The sequence below is a fragment of the Puntigrus tetrazona genome, chromosome 7, assembly GCF_018831695.1.
Source record: "Puntigrus tetrazona isolate hp1 chromosome 7, ASM1883169v1, whole genome shotgun sequence".
NCBI lineage: Eukaryota > Metazoa > Chordata > Actinopteri > Cypriniformes > Cyprinidae > Puntigrus > Puntigrus tetrazona.
This window is the reverse complement of record NC_056705.1, coordinates 31,441,335-31,458,420: the sequence shown is the minus strand read 5'-3', so window position 1 is coordinate 31,458,420 and position 17,086 is coordinate 31,441,335. Positions and strand designations below refer to the sequence as shown.

General features: G+C 37.4%; 1 protein-coding gene across 1 annotated transcript in view; it reads right to left on the bottom strand.

The window, feature by feature from the left end:
- LOC122348112 (serine/threonine-protein phosphatase 2B catalytic subunit alpha isoform-like) overlaps window positions 1–17,086 on the bottom strand; it is a 43,165-nt gene that overhangs the window by 7,743 nt on the left and 18,336 nt on the right. Inside the window, exons 7-11 of the mRNA XM_043243374.1 lie at window positions 12,185–12,310; window positions 11,562–11,633; window positions 11,370–11,373; window positions 4,742–4,828; window positions 2,126–2,223 (exon numbers count right to left, since the gene is read on the bottom strand). Of these exons, the coding sequence (XP_043099309.1) occupies window positions 2,126–2,223; window positions 4,742–4,828; window positions 11,370–11,373; window positions 11,562–11,633; window positions 12,185–12,310 (387 nt within the window). The remainder of the gene's footprint in view (window positions 1–2,125; window positions 2,224–4,741; window positions 4,829–11,369; window positions 11,374–11,561; window positions 11,634–12,184; window positions 12,311–17,086) is intronic.

The window sequence follows — 17,086 nt, the reverse complement described above, 5'->3', positions numbered from 1 at the left end:
TATCAAATGGATAGAGATTCATTGGATAGATTTAAAATTTTTGTTATTTACTCATAAAGCCCTGAATGGTTTAGCTCCTCAATACTTGAGCAAGCTCTTATCACATTATAGTCCTGCATGTCGGCTACGTTCTCAAAACTCTGGCCATTTTATAGTACCTAGAATATCAAAATCGACTGTGAGCGGCACGTTTTTCTAGAACAATCTCCTAACTCTGTTCAGGAAGAAGACACACTCTGTCAGTTTAAATCTAGATTAAAGACACACATCTTTTTAACTTAGTCTACACATAACACACTAATACGCTCCTATTATTTAAATCTGTTAAAGGATTGTTAGGCTGCATTAATTAGTTCAGCTGGAACCAGGAACACTACTCATAGAACACAATGTACTCATTTACATCGTAAAAAGAATGGCATCTACGCTAAAATTAGTCTTGTTTCTTTCTTCTTCTGTTTCTCAGCTTGTATCTAGATCAGATGGTGGATCAACACCCAGGGATAATGTTCATCAGAAAGCAGAACACCTAGCAAAACAGCCACGGACAGATCATCTGGATCCAGATTCACACACACACACACACACACACACACACACACACACACACACACACACACACACACACACACACACACACAATAAATCCTTTACACAATCTGATATAGCTGCGTTTAAAACTGAACTGGAGGTTAAGTGCTGGTCGTCCCGGCTAGAGGAGAACTGGCCAACTGAGCCTTGTTTCTGCCAAGGTTTTTTTTTCCAATTTGGACAGATGGGATTTTGGTTCCTTGCCAATGACGCTTCTGGCTTGCTAAATTAATCTCTAGTGATTATCGTTGAATTGATCAAAGAGAACGTCTCTGAATTTAACAACAATTTGTTATTAAATTCAGAGATGGTCTCTGTGATCAATTCAACATTATCTGTTTGTGCTGGTTCATGCACAGAAAATGACTAATGAACAACTAATGAACAACTACAGAGAATACCGTGAGGTTTGTTAATTTACTTACTTGATGATGTGTCCTCAAAATCACTTGAAGACTCAAATGCAGCCAGGTTTGTGATTCCAAATCATGTCAAATGCGTATACTCGCAGACATGCAGTGGGCAAAGTGGGAGAGGTGGGTCTAACTCTGGACTACTTTTACACTATTGCCCCATGGGGTTATTAATCAAGTCGTTCTACATACAAATAAATAAGAGGTAACAGCACATGACATTGGGACAAATTGGGAAAATATTCTGTTTCAAATCATGTTTCAGTGACTGCCATTGGGAAAATACTAAGCAAATGCACTGGCCCATGGTTTGTCTAAAAGCGCAAAAAAAACAGTTTTTCACCACAGAGCGATTTTAAGTATACATATTGTTATTCCTATGAAGCAATCAATGCATATAAATGTGCTAATTGTGCCTTTATTTCCTGCAAAAGTATTCTCAGAAATCGTTAAGATTTGTATCTGATATCCACAAAAATGGCAACAATACTGGACACAGTGAATCTGAGATTTAAAATGTAAAAACTGGGAACATGTTCCTTGAGTCATGGCCCTTTCATGAACAAAATAATTAGTATTAATTCTTCTGGGGTTCGTTTATACAAAGGACAGCAAAGAGTGAAACTGTGTTTTTTTAAGAAAATATGTTCTGAAATATACTTGCAGTTATACCTGCAGTTTCTAGGGAGACAAGAGAATGAAGAGAAGACAATATTTGACAAAGATTGAAAAAACAAAGACAGAGAGAAAGAGAGAGAGAGAGAGAGAGAGAGAGAGAGAGAGAGAGAGAGAGAGAGAGAGAGAGAGAGAGAGAGAGAAAAGGAAAGGAAGCAAAGAGGAAATAATATAAGTTTCATAAAACAACCACCAGGGGTACACAGAATATACACAAAATTAAATATCAACTAGATATTATATATCAACTATAAATATATAGATATAAATCTAAAATCTATAAAGTCTACTATGAATCTAAAAACAGTCTATAACAGAACAAACTAAAATTCAATTGTTTCAAAATGCACTGGTTACTATTCTGGAACAGCCAAGAGATATATCATCACAGTTAGCTTAATGATTTATACATATTCCTGACCACAAGACTTGTGTGTGTATCTCACCATTCTGGAGTTTCTCTTTGCCTCCAGACAGAACGCCACTGGGTAGCATGCCAGTTGGAGTGAGACCCTTCAACGTCAAAACGCTCTCACTCTCCTCTCTATAACAGAACATTTTGCACGTTGTTACATATAAATATTAACACACAAATATATAAAAAATACATACACAATAGCTGCCAATGGTGTTATGATTCAAAGGAATTTACAGCTGGCAAACTGTTATTTTACACACACACACACACACACACACACACACACACACACACACACACACACACACACACACACACACACTTGTATTTATTAAATGTCATCTTATTTATCTAAAGTACTAATAATGTCTATAGCTAATTTTTCACCTTATTATTTAATTATTGACTATAGCCATTCAACATTCCAGCACAACTGAGAGATATCATCCTCAGCATTTACTTATTTATTTATCTGTGCCCCTCAGAAAGTAGAAAATACACAGAAAAAGTTATCAAACTCTACATTTCAAATCAAATATACAGTTGAAGTCAACATTTACACACACCTTGCCGAATCTAAATGCATATTATTGTTTATTTAGTACTGACCTGAATACGACATATAGAATAACTTATATTGCCAAAAGTATTCGCTCACCTGCCTTGACTCACATATGAACTTAAGTGACATCCCATTCCTAATCCACAGGGTTCAATATGCCATCAGTCCACCCTTTGCAGCTATAACAGCTATAACTGTCCACAAAGTTTAGGAGTGTGTTTATGGGAATTTTTGACCATTCTTCCAGAAGCACATTTGTGAGGTCACACACTGATGTTGAATGAGAAGGTCTGGCTCTCAGTCTCCACTTTAATTCATCCCAAAGGTGTTCTATCGGGCTGAGGTAAGGACAGGCCAGTCAAGTTCACCCACACCAGATCTGTCATGGTAGACTTCTGACTTTATGGACCTTGTTTTGTGCACTGGGGTCATGTCGGGAGAGAAAGGGACCAAGCTTCAAACTGTTCCCACAAAGTTGGGAGCATGGAATTGTCCAAAATGTCTTGGTATGCTGAAGCATTTAGAGTTCCTTTCACTAGAACCAGGGGCCAAGCCCAGCTCCTGAAAGCAACCCCACAACATAATACCCCCTCCACCAAACTTTACACTTGGCACAATGCAGTCAGACAAATACCTTTCTCCTTGCAAACGCTAAACCAAGACTAATCCATCAGATTGCTAGATGGAGAAGTGCGTTTCGTCACTCCAGAGAGTGTGTCTCCACTGCTATAGAGTCCAGTGGCAGCGTGCTTTACACCACTGCATCCAACACTTTGCCTTGCACTTGCTGATGTAGCTGCTAGGACATGGAAACCCATTGCATGAAGCTCTGTCTAGGTGCTTGATTTTATACACCTGTGGCCATGGAAGTGACTGGAACACCTGATTCCAATTATTTGGATGGGTGAACTTTTGGCAATACATTGTATGTTTACATATAGTCCATAAGAAAAAAAACAATAGTTGATTGTATAAAAATGACCCCATTCAGATGTTTATACACACTTGATTCTTAATACTGTGCCATTTCCTAAATGATGCACAGCTGTAGTTTTTTTTTTAAGTGATAGTTTTTGCCCTGTTGTCCTGAACAGCTAAACTGCCTGCTTTTATTTTCTTCAGAAAAATAACTCAGATTATTTGGTTTTCAATTCAATTTTGTTTATTAATAACTATCACAAGCTAGTGATAAATCCCCTGTCATGTTTGTATTGGCTACTGTATACAGGCCACCAGGGCAAAACACAGATTTTATTAATATCTATATAAATAAAAGTGACCGATTATTGATTTATTGATTGATTTAAGCAGATCAAAGGGTTTTGAAACAAAAATATTTTGAGTTTTAAAATTATAACATAAATAACAAACTGACTGACTTCCGGCTTCTTTGTAGACTTCTGACTCAGCATTACAGCACAAGTTGCATCATACGTTGAGTTATAAGACAACCAACCAAGCCAAAACAATCATTTACAATAGAAGTCATTTACAATCTGAATAAATTATTTAGAATTTTAAAAGTAGAAATACTTTGTTACAAAAACCCAATTTAAAATTTTTTGAATTTTGCAGGCTATTTTCAAATGAATGACAACCCGAAGACAAGAGCATGGTTTGAGGTAAGGTGAATAATAAAACACTATATTTTAAATAAGTTTTATATTTTATTATAAGGTTTGTTTGCTGAGTAACATTTATTATTCACTGTGTAAGTTAACGAGGCGTTGCCATCAGTTTAAATTATTAATGAGATTAGAGAGATTAGCTTTACACTTCATCTTTGCTAGTATTACATGCACATACCATGTATGTAAGTTATTATATTTAATTTATAATACTCAAATATTTTGATAATATGGGGAAGTAATGTTATTCGAGCCGTCAGTGTTCCATGAATAGCCAGCTCATATACTTTCTTGGAAAAAACTGTAAGTGTTCTTACAATTCAGTTTAAACCATGGAAAAGCAGTTCCTTATAAGGTTACCATCTACTATCTTACTATCTAATCTAGCACAACTCTACTTCCATTTGACACTTGTCATATGTTCATTTTGAACATGTACACAAAGTCATCTTACCGAAGAACTGAGAAAACCCGAGCCATCTTTCCAATGGCACGGATCTTGTTCCTGATTACCTCCTTGCATTGCAGAGGCCGTGGCACCCTGTATGACACACACATGCATATATTTGAGTGTCAGTATTGCATCGTGCATACAAACAAAAACAACCCTTACAAATATGCTTGAAGAGCCACTTTATTAAAATATGGCCAACTCATCTCTAATTTTAAACGTCCACCAGACTTAATTACATTCCGACTTTAATGTCCAGAAAGACAAATGACTACAGTGGGTGAACACTTCCACTGGAGTATAATTACTCACACTGTTGACTGTAAGGAAAACTCAGTTGGCAGACTATGCTGTCTCAGCACACTAAGGTTAATAGAGTTCCTCACAGTGGCCCACACTTTCACACTTTAGGACTGAAATGCATGCTAAGCATTTGTTAGGCTGCTATTGAGCTTTACAGTCTGGTAAATAATAGTGCCATCTATCCAGATGCTAGAGAGAGAGAACCTTGTTGTTTTTAATTGAGATTATGTCTAGTTTATCAAAGGTAAAATTATAGACAACACTGAGATGAGTAAATAACAATACCTGTACAAGATCTTGCTTATGAACAGCAAAAGATTTTTTTTTCAAAATTTACCAGGTGCGCCTTGCGCCATGCACTGCCTGTACGCATGCATGCATTACGCACACACACACACACACAATCAAATCATGCAGCATTTGCAAAGAAACACAATTTCTAGCGATTATCATCGATTTGATTACAGAGACTATATTTAATTAAAACAAAGTGTTTTAATCTTGTCATCATACATTAATATCACTGTTCTCCTATTTGATACTGTTCAGTGCTTCTGTACAATCTGTATTGTTAAGCGCTATATAAATAGTGTGTTTGACTGATTGACAATAAAACACAACACATTTTCTCAGAACTGAGAAAGTTGATCTCAAAATGATTTTAACTGGATTTATTAAGTTGTTTCTCAGTTTCTAAGCTGTGTAGTTCACCAATATAATATATAGCATAATACTAATAATACAAGTCTAATTAATTCATATAAAATAAAGGCACTTAGTTATTTGGATATTTTCTCTAATGCTATGAATATTTCAATTTAAACATCTGCTGCTGTTACTCTTTTTAAACTTTACTGTGTCAAGTTAATGAGGCCCTGTTTAAAACTATTGAGACCCCTGCAATCTATCACACTCTTCTGAGCTCAAGTCCTGCATTTTTATTTTTTTTTTTTTACATAAGATAACTTATGTAATGATTTCCTAGTAAATTTTCACATCCATAGTTAAAATGTTTCTCTTGGTCATTGCATTTATATAGTGGAGGAGAGAAAAAAAAAAAAAATTCTGAGAACACAAAACAATTCATGAATCGTTCTGTTCCCTCCTATAGTCTACAGTACAATTTGTTTAAAAATTGGAATGTTGTAATTTGAGAACAATGTTAGTGGTCTGCCTGATCAATGGTACTCTTTTCAAACATTGCAAGCAAATCACACACAATTAGCAATGGCCTTTGAAAATGATAAATTATTGAATGTCAATTCATATAGTTATGCTCATCAGGATGCATGTAGCGTAAGATTTAGTAACTATGGATATGGTAAGCAAGTTTATTAGTGAATCTTTGGTGTTAGCTCATTAAACCAACTGGAAAACAAGAGGCATGACTGCACACTGCATTGGACTGTGGGAGGCTGTACCTTTCTTGGGCCCATATATTAGCTGTCCTTCTCAAGACACACCCCCAGAAAAAACAGAAACAGAACAGAAGAATGATCAATGAATGACTGAAGAATGACAGGTAGTGAAAAGGAGTGACAAAATGTGACAAAAAGCACATAAAGCAAAACAATAAATAAAAAAAAGGGAAGAAATGTCTTATAGAACTCTGAAAAAAAAGAAAGAGATTCATTAGATTAAGCAAAATAAGCAATATTTGAAAAGAAATGACATGGACAAAATGAGTGATGAACAGTAATGGGGAAAAATAAACTTTCGTAGAGAGTGAGAGTGTATCTTCAGAGCTTAATGATTGTTACTGTTTGTGCTCCACCAAAACCTGAACTGGTTCAATAATTTAAATAAATAAATAAAATTATTAATTCATTGTCCTGTAAAAGCACAAATGTTATTGTTTAATTAGCTTGTAGTATAGAAATTGTTAATTGGGAATAAGTAGTGAATAATTCTTTAGATTAGCCATTAATAGTCATAAATTGTCATTAATTAGGTGCTTTAAACTAAATTTTATTGACAATTTATTGCATATTCATTGTTTTTTTAAAATGTTTACAAAGACATTAAGAACAGTGTATATAGGGATTCTTTGCAGGCATAATAGTTTTTATACTATACTTGATGGAAAGTTTAAGCTTAGAACAGTTGTCTCCAACCTTGTTTACACCACTGACTTTGTTTTATATATATATATATATATATATATATATATATATATATATATATATATATATATATATATATATAGTATATAGTGCCTGTGTGTTTGTGTGATAAATAAAATAAAATCCAATAAAATTCAAATTAAAGACAATATCACTATTAATCACATATATTTGGATCACTGTATGTGCTTATTACTCTACATACTAAATATGATCCAATTCTGGTGTCAACAAGCATTGATAACAGTAGCTGCGATGTTACAGGCTATATTTGGATTTTGCTGATATTGGAATAAATTAGACATTTTTGATCAACTGACTCATGTATATGGCCTTATATGGCCTGCGGGTCATAGTTTACCTACTTCTGGTCTAACATCATGTTGGTATGGTCTGCACAAGATTTAAACATCAGCTAGCTACTGTCTGTAATTTAATTTGCACATATGCCATTGCAAATAACAGCACATTAATTGAAAAGCAATTGTAGTTCTCACAGATAAAACCTTCTCCAACATGGTGATAGTAAAAGAATCATGTAAAAGAAACAAAACAAGTAAACAAACATAAAACAAAAAAAAGGTCAGTAATATTTCAGGAGGATTTAAGAGTTCCACTCAATAGCAGTAAAGATTCTTAGATAAAAGTTTCCTTCTAAAATTCACACAAAAATGCTGAGACCAGCTTTTACCAAAGTACCCAAGATGTCAATAACATAGATTTGAATTTGGGAAAAATGCAACACTCAATATAGGCGCTCAATCTCAGACACCCCATCTTTTTGAATGAAAGAGCCAAACACTATATAGTCAGTGCATCACTGCAGCTGCAGTTGCTATAGAAACTCAGGATTCTGAGACATGCGCTTATTTTCTGTGCATGCTGCCTCAGAAATAAGCTTTTTTCTTTCTTTTTTTTTTATTTTAGCAAAAGAAACAATATTTGTTGACATTGTTGTCAGATTTCTTTTGTAATTTCAAAGATTACAAAAGATTACAGATGAACACAGAACAAATATTTCAAAACAAATTTATTTCTTGAATGGGAAGAACAATGGCAGACAGCGAAACTGGAGAACAGAAGAGCAGAGACTATGGCGGCTGATTCACTGGAGAGAAGGGGCAACTGGAGAACAAGTAAACAGCACAGGAGAACGGGAGAACAGGGAAAAGCACACGCCACAGTATGAGCTTCTACTGCAAAGAGCAAGTGGTCAGGGTGTGCTGCATGGAACTCCTTCGTTAGCATGGTATCAAATATGTCATTCCTGGGTACCCACAACCATTCCTCTGGGCCATAGCCTTCCCACTCGATCAGATACTCGAGTTGGCCACCATGACGTTGGGAGTCTAGAATGCAGTGCTTTCTGGATGGTTGAAGTAGCTAGTTCTGTGTGTACCCAGGAACTGGTTCCAATAGTTCTGGTGACCTTGGCAGAAGGTTTGAAGGAAGCTCACCAATTCCTGGATCTTCCCTGTACAACTGTGGATGGTTACTGGTTAAGATACTGATGGCCAGACCTAGGATAGAGTAGAAAGCCCTCCATACCTGAGGGATAAACTGTATCAGAAACAATTTCCTATGGAAAAAAAGGAAGGAAGATGTTGTTAAATTGAAGCTCAGCAGCTTCTATAGGGAGACCTTTAAAAGGAAGAGGACAACAATGATTTAGAGAACCGATCAACAATTACAAGCACACATGTGAGGGGCAGGTTGGTTATACAGTCCACTCCTATGTGTGACTAGGGGTGGGTGGGAACTGGCAGAGACAGGAGTTTGCCAGATGGTAGATGGTGAGGCTCTTAGAAATGGAGCACTCAGCACAGCCCTGTATGAACCTATGAACCTTCTAACATCCCTTGCCACACTTGGCCACAATGATTGATTGATTCATTAAATGTATTGCAGTCCAAGAGGGCAGCCCGAATGAGAAATGGCTGGAGCATCAGAAGAGGTGGAAGGTCCACTGGATAGGACTGACTATGCATTATGGAGGGAAGATCGGCTTGACCTTTTAGGTTTTTCTTCGGTCATATGAAGGTGGGAAAGAGCATCCACATTTAGCTTCTTGGGTCCAGGACAAGAGATAAAGATATTAAAACATGTAAAAATAATGTCCACCTAGCTTGACTGGGATTCAACCTTTTAGCCTCTCTCAGGTATTGTAAGTTCTTATGGTCAGTGAGGATTGTGAAGGGATGAACAGCACCTTCTAGACAATGCCTCCATTCCTCAAGCGCTAAGTTGATAACAAGCAACTCCCTGTTGCCAATGTAATAATTTCTCTCCGCTGCTCTGAATCTGTGGAAGAAGAAGGCACATAGATGGAGCTTGTGCAGTGTCCCTACAGCTGGGAGAGAGAACGCCTCCACTACAGGAGTCAGAGCTTCTACTACAAACAGTCTCTAAGAATCGTGATGCACTAGAATCAGGGCACTAGTGAAGGCTTCCTTTAAGGTTTGGAAAGCCTGGGTGGCCTCTGAGACTAGGGGCTTGTGAGTAAGTTTGTTAAGGGACTGGTGATGGTGCTGTATCGTAAAATGAAACAATGATCGATGAAAAGCTCCTTAACAGAGGTGGGTCTTGGCCAGGATGCGATTTTACCATCTGGACGCCACTGTGAACAATGTTATATCCCAGGAATAGAATGGTAGGGCGGTGGAAGGTGCACTTCCTGCCTTGAGAGTACAACTGGTGTTCACGTTGATAGGCCACAATGTGCAGGTAATGTTTGGCCAGGCTTAGGAGTAAATTAGAAGCACCTCATGCATGAAGTCTTGGAAGACAGAAGGAGTGTTTACCTCCATACAGCATAACACAATATTCATAGTGGTTAGTAGGGGGTCATATAGGCTGTTTTCCACTCATCTCCCTTGCGTATTCTGATGAGGTTATACGTGCTGTGGAGGTCTAGCTTCGTGAACACAGAAGGGGTGCTGAAACGAGTCTGAAACGGGTGCAGGAGATACCTGAAAATTGTGATCTTGTTGAGTGTGTTGTAAGTCGATACAAGGTTGCAAGCCTCCATTCTTCTTGGCCACAAAAAAGAAACTAAAGGTGACTAAAGGCGGATGTAAACCTGTTTGAGAGCCTCTTCAACATACTCCTCCATGGCCTTCTGGATTGGAAGCACAATGGTAGCAGACAGTGTAAATGGAGAACAGGGAGGCAGAGACTATGGTGGCTGGCTCGCTGGAGAGACAACTGGAGAACGAGTAAACTTGAGCACAGCAGAACAGGAAAAAGCACACGCCACAGCTTATAGTGCAATAGAAACAGGCCAGTCAAAAAATAAGCAATATCATGAGGATACTAGAATATCATTAGTATCTATGTCCGTTACATATGAACAAAATCAGAAAAATGTGAATGCACTGGCGTGTGGTTATATGCAGAGTCTAGTGATTGTGTAGAGAGGAGTGCAGTTGCGTGATGATCAGTATTCAGGTGAGGGGGATCTTCGTGATTGTGATGAGACGGGAGAGACTGGCTGATCCATAACAGTGACCAGTTTTGTAAAATTAGTTCTTTCCCTGATCAAAGAGATAGGAGTTACATATGCCTGAGAGGTGTTTCAAAAATAGCTGCCAGGTGATATGACTTGCCTTAAAAACACTTTGCTTTTACTAATGATGATATCAACAAGCTTACTAAATATGTCCATAATGTTTGGCTGATAGGGGATGGGTCTCTGTCAGTGATTTAATCATAGAAATATTGTATATTGATGTATCATGTCAACATATTAAAGATAGTTTTTATTAAACTTTAAATGTAGTTTTTGTCATTAAACAAGGACATGTTAAGTTACAGTAAACTGTTTTAAGGATAAAGCCATGTTTGGATGGTTTGTGACTTGGTCTTAGTGACTTAATGCCCTATTTGGACAGGACTACATTTGCAGGGGGTTGTTAAGAGAAATTTGGTTTTTAACATGAGCACATGGTGATTTTAATCCCATCTGAATCTGCCACGCCTGTGTTTTTACACACAACCTCTGTAATAATCCCAGAGTTAATTACTTACTGTTTTTCAGCACACTCAGCGATCCTCTGGGAAAATGAATCCTGTCTGAATGTGAATTGAACATGACAATCGCAGATGTTTAGGTGATAAGAACTCAAAACTAGACCTAATAGGGCTTTAGGAGTCCTCTTGACTATGCCCAACTTTTTATACATTTTGCACTAAAACACAGCAAAAACCCTCCTAAAATTAGTATTGACTTGCCTAATATTTTAGGACTTTTTTTCTATAAATCAGCTAATTTTATGTTTTAGAACAGAGCCTCGGAAAGACAGAAGGTGCCTCCTTGTGAACAACACCATGCACTTTATTTTTAAACCTGTAGAAAGATGTAGAAATTCTGGATGATTGCATGAGTCTGAATTCCTTACCATCTATTTCTTCATCAGTGGTCAGCTCATCATTGGAGCAGATGCTCAATACATTCACTAACATCTCAGTCACTACAGCAACAAGAAAGGGAGAGTTAATTTGCTGTATATACTAGGTGTTTAAGATAAATTGATTAATCTAATGTATCACAATGTTCTCTGGAACTGACTCTGAGCCTAGTTTTAACAGCAGATGGCACTGCATGCTTAGAAACAACTTGCTTTCAGTTCATTGAACACACACAATACACACACACATACACACACACACACACACACACACACACACACACACACACACACACACACACACACCACTTTAACCTAAAATAATAATTCATAAAGTTCAAATGAGTGTTCAAAAGTGTTCAACAGAGTTTTCACAGTGTTAAATTAATGTTGCAACAAAAGCTGAGGTGCAAGTACATTTAACCACTAATGAGCATTTTAAAACTAGCCTAGAACACCATTTGTTGTTAAAAAGTAATTTCAGAATCGATTCAAGAGACATAGGACACATTAGGAACATCATAGAATCTATCCATTAATTGATTTATCGCTACACCCCTAGTAAGTACTTAAGATTTTATGCCACATAAAAACTGTTGTGGGCAAATGTTTACCTTTCTCACCAACAAAAGGCAAGGACCAAGTGAAGACATCCATGAAGTTAGGCAGCCAGTAAGGATGAGGAGAACAGTTAAACTGCCGAATGTTCATGACATTATTCTCATATTTGAGGACAGCAGCTGTAAAAGAAAGATAAAAAAAGAGAAAGCATAAAATGAGACAGTAGAGAATAAGGGAAAGTAATATAAAGGACACTGATGGATTCTGTCTACATTGTCACAAATGAGCAATATGTACACACTCAAAAGCATCTTTTAAATGGTCAGTGTTCCTAAAAAAAAACCTATTATCTTAATCCTGATATATATCTATTATCTTATTATGTCCACTAAATTATATAGTGGAGGAGATTAAGCACTACTGGAAAATCAACAAAACACCCAGGGTGAAATGATTTATTTTGAATGATAAAATTTTGTGGCTTTAAGAACAGAGTAAATTACATACTCATATTTCCCAAAAGATTACATATTTTTAGAATAAAACTGCCAGTTATTTTGTCTTGCTAAATGTTTAAATATTAAACACAAAATTAGCAGCCTGATTCTACATTCTGCAAAACCTTAACCTTTTGCTTAACCTTTTTTTCACGCATTATGTAATGTATTTTATTTCAAGCATGCACTTTACTGACACTATTGAGAAGATAAATGCTGAAAGTATAGTAAAAGCTTATTAAACAGTTTTAAAGTGAAATTCATATAAAAATAGAAAGCAGATTTAAAGGAACACTCCACATTTTTTGAAAATAGGCTCATTCTCAAACTCATTCTTCAGCTAATCTCCGGGTCTGGCAATAGCACTTTAAGCATAGATCATTAAATCAGATTAGACCTGAAGTATCTTGTTTAAAAATGCCAAAAAGAGTTTTGACTCTTCTGTAGTTAAATCATGTACTAAGCTAGACAGTAAAAAAAATATATTATCTTTATTAAGTCCATAATTAGGTTTATACCATAAATGCCTTTATAAAAGCTGACCTTAAAGTACTCCCACATAAAGAACACAGGCTGTGCATGACAGAGAGAGAGAGAGAGAGAGAGAGAGAGAGAGAGAGAGAGAGAGAGAGGTTTAACTCCTCTTCAAATACAAACTTCTAATAACAGTCTAAGTTAAGTAACTGAGAAGTAAAATACAAAAAAAGGTGTTATGAACATTAAACTTGCACTAGATGTACCTCGTCATTCTAAAACAAATATAATTTTAGAAAAGTAAAACCCATTCTGTTAATGAATCAATCTCAGTGATTTATCAAAGTTTTAGGTTATAATTTATATGCGATAATAATGGAAAAACTTTTTTTTTTTTTTTTTTTTGATGATTTAAAATTTATTCTTCAAATTATTCTTTTAAGCCAATTTTTAGGAAGTAACTGGTCGAGCTGGTCCAAAATAAATAAATAAATAAATAAATAATAAATAATAATAAATAAATAAACATACTACATTGAATTTTGGACTGCCGAGTTCAATATAGACTCTATCAATTAAGTGGAGACTATACAATTTACAGAATTTTAACGCAAAGTGCAAAATCCCAAGTATTTATTCTTTATACTCTAGTAGTTTTCATTAGGGGAAAAGATTCAGCGACTAGCATTCATGGTTCATCTGCTTGCCTGTACACATAATTTGTATGATGCAAGAAAATGCTTAAAGCGCAGCTCAGAGTGTTGATTCTGGGGTATACTCTGCTTGTCTGCTTTATTAACAACATCAGAAACTACACAACATCAGAAAGATCAGGCCCTTTCTAACAGAGCAAGCTGCACAGCTACTTGTCCAGGCCCTTGTCATTTCTAGACTGGACTACTGCAATGCTCTTCTGGCTGGACTTCCATCAAACACAATAAAACCTCTACAAATGATTCAGAATGCAGCAGCACGGCTGGTATTCAATGAGCCCAAGAGAACCCATGTTACACCTCTCTTTATCTCCTTACATTGGCTACCGATTGCAGCTTGCATCAAGTTCAAGGCACTGATGCTTGCATATAGAACAACCACAGACTCGGCACCGGTCTACTTCCACTCACTATTACAAATCTACACACCCTCTAGAAGTCTGAGATCTGCTAGCGAGCGACGCCTCGTGGTACCATCTCAAAAGACTCGAAATCTCTCCAGAACTTTCTCGTTCTCTGTTCCTGGCTGGTGGAACGATCTTCCCGTACATATCCGGAATGCTGGATCTCTGTCAATCTTTAAGAAACTGCTGAAAACTCACATCTTTCAGCAATACCTGACCTCATCATAAAAAAAAAAAAAAAAAATACTCTCACTGTCTCTGTCTCTCTTCTCATCCCCCTTCTTTATTCCTTCCCTTCTGGCATGTACTAATTTGAACACTCCCTGTGACTGGGTGTTATAAGCACTTACTCTGTCTGTTTGTCTCTCAAAAAAATGAATCGCTGTTGTACTTTCAATTGTAAGTCGCTTTGGATAAAAGCGTCTGCAAAATGACTAAATGTAAATGTAAATGTAAATTAACACTGAACCTGGTCCTCCAAACTGTTTTAAGTGAACTACTTGTATTTTAGGAGTAATAATGAAATCAGGTGCTACTCGTCTGTTTCCAGGGCACCGCTAATAAGAATTCAGGACACTTATTATCACTTATTACCAAATTATTGTCCTGATGGAATAATACAGAGACAATAAGGGGGATATAGGGGGTGAGTGGGAAGTGACCAAGATCCGAAAGAGACCGTTTACCGTGTTGGCAGCTTCAGCCTGAGGACGTAAGATGAAGTGGAAGTCCTGGAGCATAAGGAACCACTGTGTCACTCTGACACCAGTGTCTTTGGCCCGAGCCATCCATTGGATGGGGTGCATGATCCATCACCAGGGTGAACTTACGGCCCAGGAAGTAGTAGCAGAGCTCCATGACCGCCCACTTGACGGCCAGAGCCTCCGTAGTTTCTCTCAGGCAGGATTAGCTTTCTGCTAATGTAGAGGATGAGATGTGAGATGCACCTCCTGGACTGTGTCAGAAGTATCTGTTTGCAGCACGAAGGGGCAGTTGAAATCCATGGTTCGTAGAATCGGCTCAGAGGTGAGCACCAGCTTCACCTTACAGAATGACTCTTCAGTCTCTGGCTGTCCCTTACTGGTCAGGTCTTTCAGAGGGGCAGGTAAGAAGGAAAAGTTAGGCAAAAAGAAGCGATAATACCCTGCCGACCCTAAAAAGGCTCATACCTGGGTCTTTGTTTTGGGCCTCGAAGGGGAGCCAGTCCTTCTTGAAAGGGTCCTCACTTTGTTCTTCACAGGGCGGATGTGGCCACAAGCCACCATGGAAGCCCAGGTCCTTCACCTCTGAGAGTGCTAGGTGACACTTGCAAGGGTTAGAGGTGAGTCCAGCTCTTTGTAACTCCATTAGCATCCTCTAAAGACAGTGGTCCTCCAAATGCCATGGATACGTAAGTGGGTGACAACATCCGTCCAAGGGTCTTTAAGAAAAAGGTGCATGCCAGTAACCTTTAGTGAGGTCCAGGGTTTAAGTGAATGCAGGTTGAAACATTTGACCAGGCCATCCGTCTGGGCTGTTAGACTGGTTCTCAACTGCTTCACCCTGAGGAGCCAATAGAGGTAAGCCATTAGCTGGGACATGAAGGGAGTTGCCTGATCTGGTTTAAGCTGGTATGCCGACTCAAGTTCAAAGCAGGAAGAGCTCCTTGGGGGTGGCCTACTTGAGAGGCACTGCATCTTGGTAAGTGGTGGCACAGTTGATAATCACCAGGATATGTTCATGCCCCAGGCAGATATAGGCACCCGGCCCAACAAGGTCCATGAGCTTGACGGGCATCTCTATGATGGACAGTGGAATCAGTGGACTGGGGGAGATGTTGCCTGGCAGGTAGGGCAGGCTTGGCAACACTGTTTCACCTTAGCATCCAGGCCGGGCCAATGGAACAGGTCACAGATGCGTTTGATGGTATTGGCTGTCCCAAGATAACACAACACAAACTACCCAATAACTACCCTACGACCCAAGATTAAAAAACAAATATGACCCAAGACTTTCATCCCAGTGTTTTGGTAAACAAATTAATAATAAATGTTATAATAATAAATTATGAATTCAAAATAATTAAATTGCCATTTTACAGAGTGTACTGCATCTGTAGTAATTATGGCAAGACTCTCCTTTCTGAAGCAAAGCAAAGCAATTGTTTACCATTCAGGCAAAAACATAAGAAGTGAGAACCAAAAAGGCAAAACTTTGCAGGAGGGCCAAAACAAAAATTTACCATAGGCTGATCTGACTTGCATTGAAAGTGCACTGATTTTAGACGTTTGTAACACAAATTTGTTGTAACACTTTAGAATAGGAATACTTGTTAACTATTAACTATGACTTCTCCCTCAATCAAATTCTTAAGTTGCTGCAAAATGGTACTGGGTACCACTGCAGAATAAGGTCATGTAAAATAAGGCATGGCACACTCGTGGATGACAGTTTTTGCCAGTATAAAGCTCTCATTTGATATACAGTGAACACAACAAATTTTTTAATAAACATATTTCCAGTGCAGCAATCCACATGAAATTTACATTTTCCTGTGTCATTTCACGTTATTATACATTACCTTTTTAATGGATTGTAATATTCAATGTCTTTTCAATACGTAGATTTCTTAAGTTAATACCAATATGTGATCAAAATTTAACGTGAATCGCTGCATTGGTAATGTGTTTAATAAAAAACTTCAAGTTCAAGTAATGAATATTATTTCCCCCACTGTAAATCTCCAATTCACCAAAAATGTCACTAACGTCCTTCTGGTACTAAACCTAAACCTACCCTTCACAAAAATCCTGCAAAATGATAAACTACAGTTAATTTACCTTTTATGAACTAGTGTGCTCTCGAGTTTCAAACTTATGCTCACATGA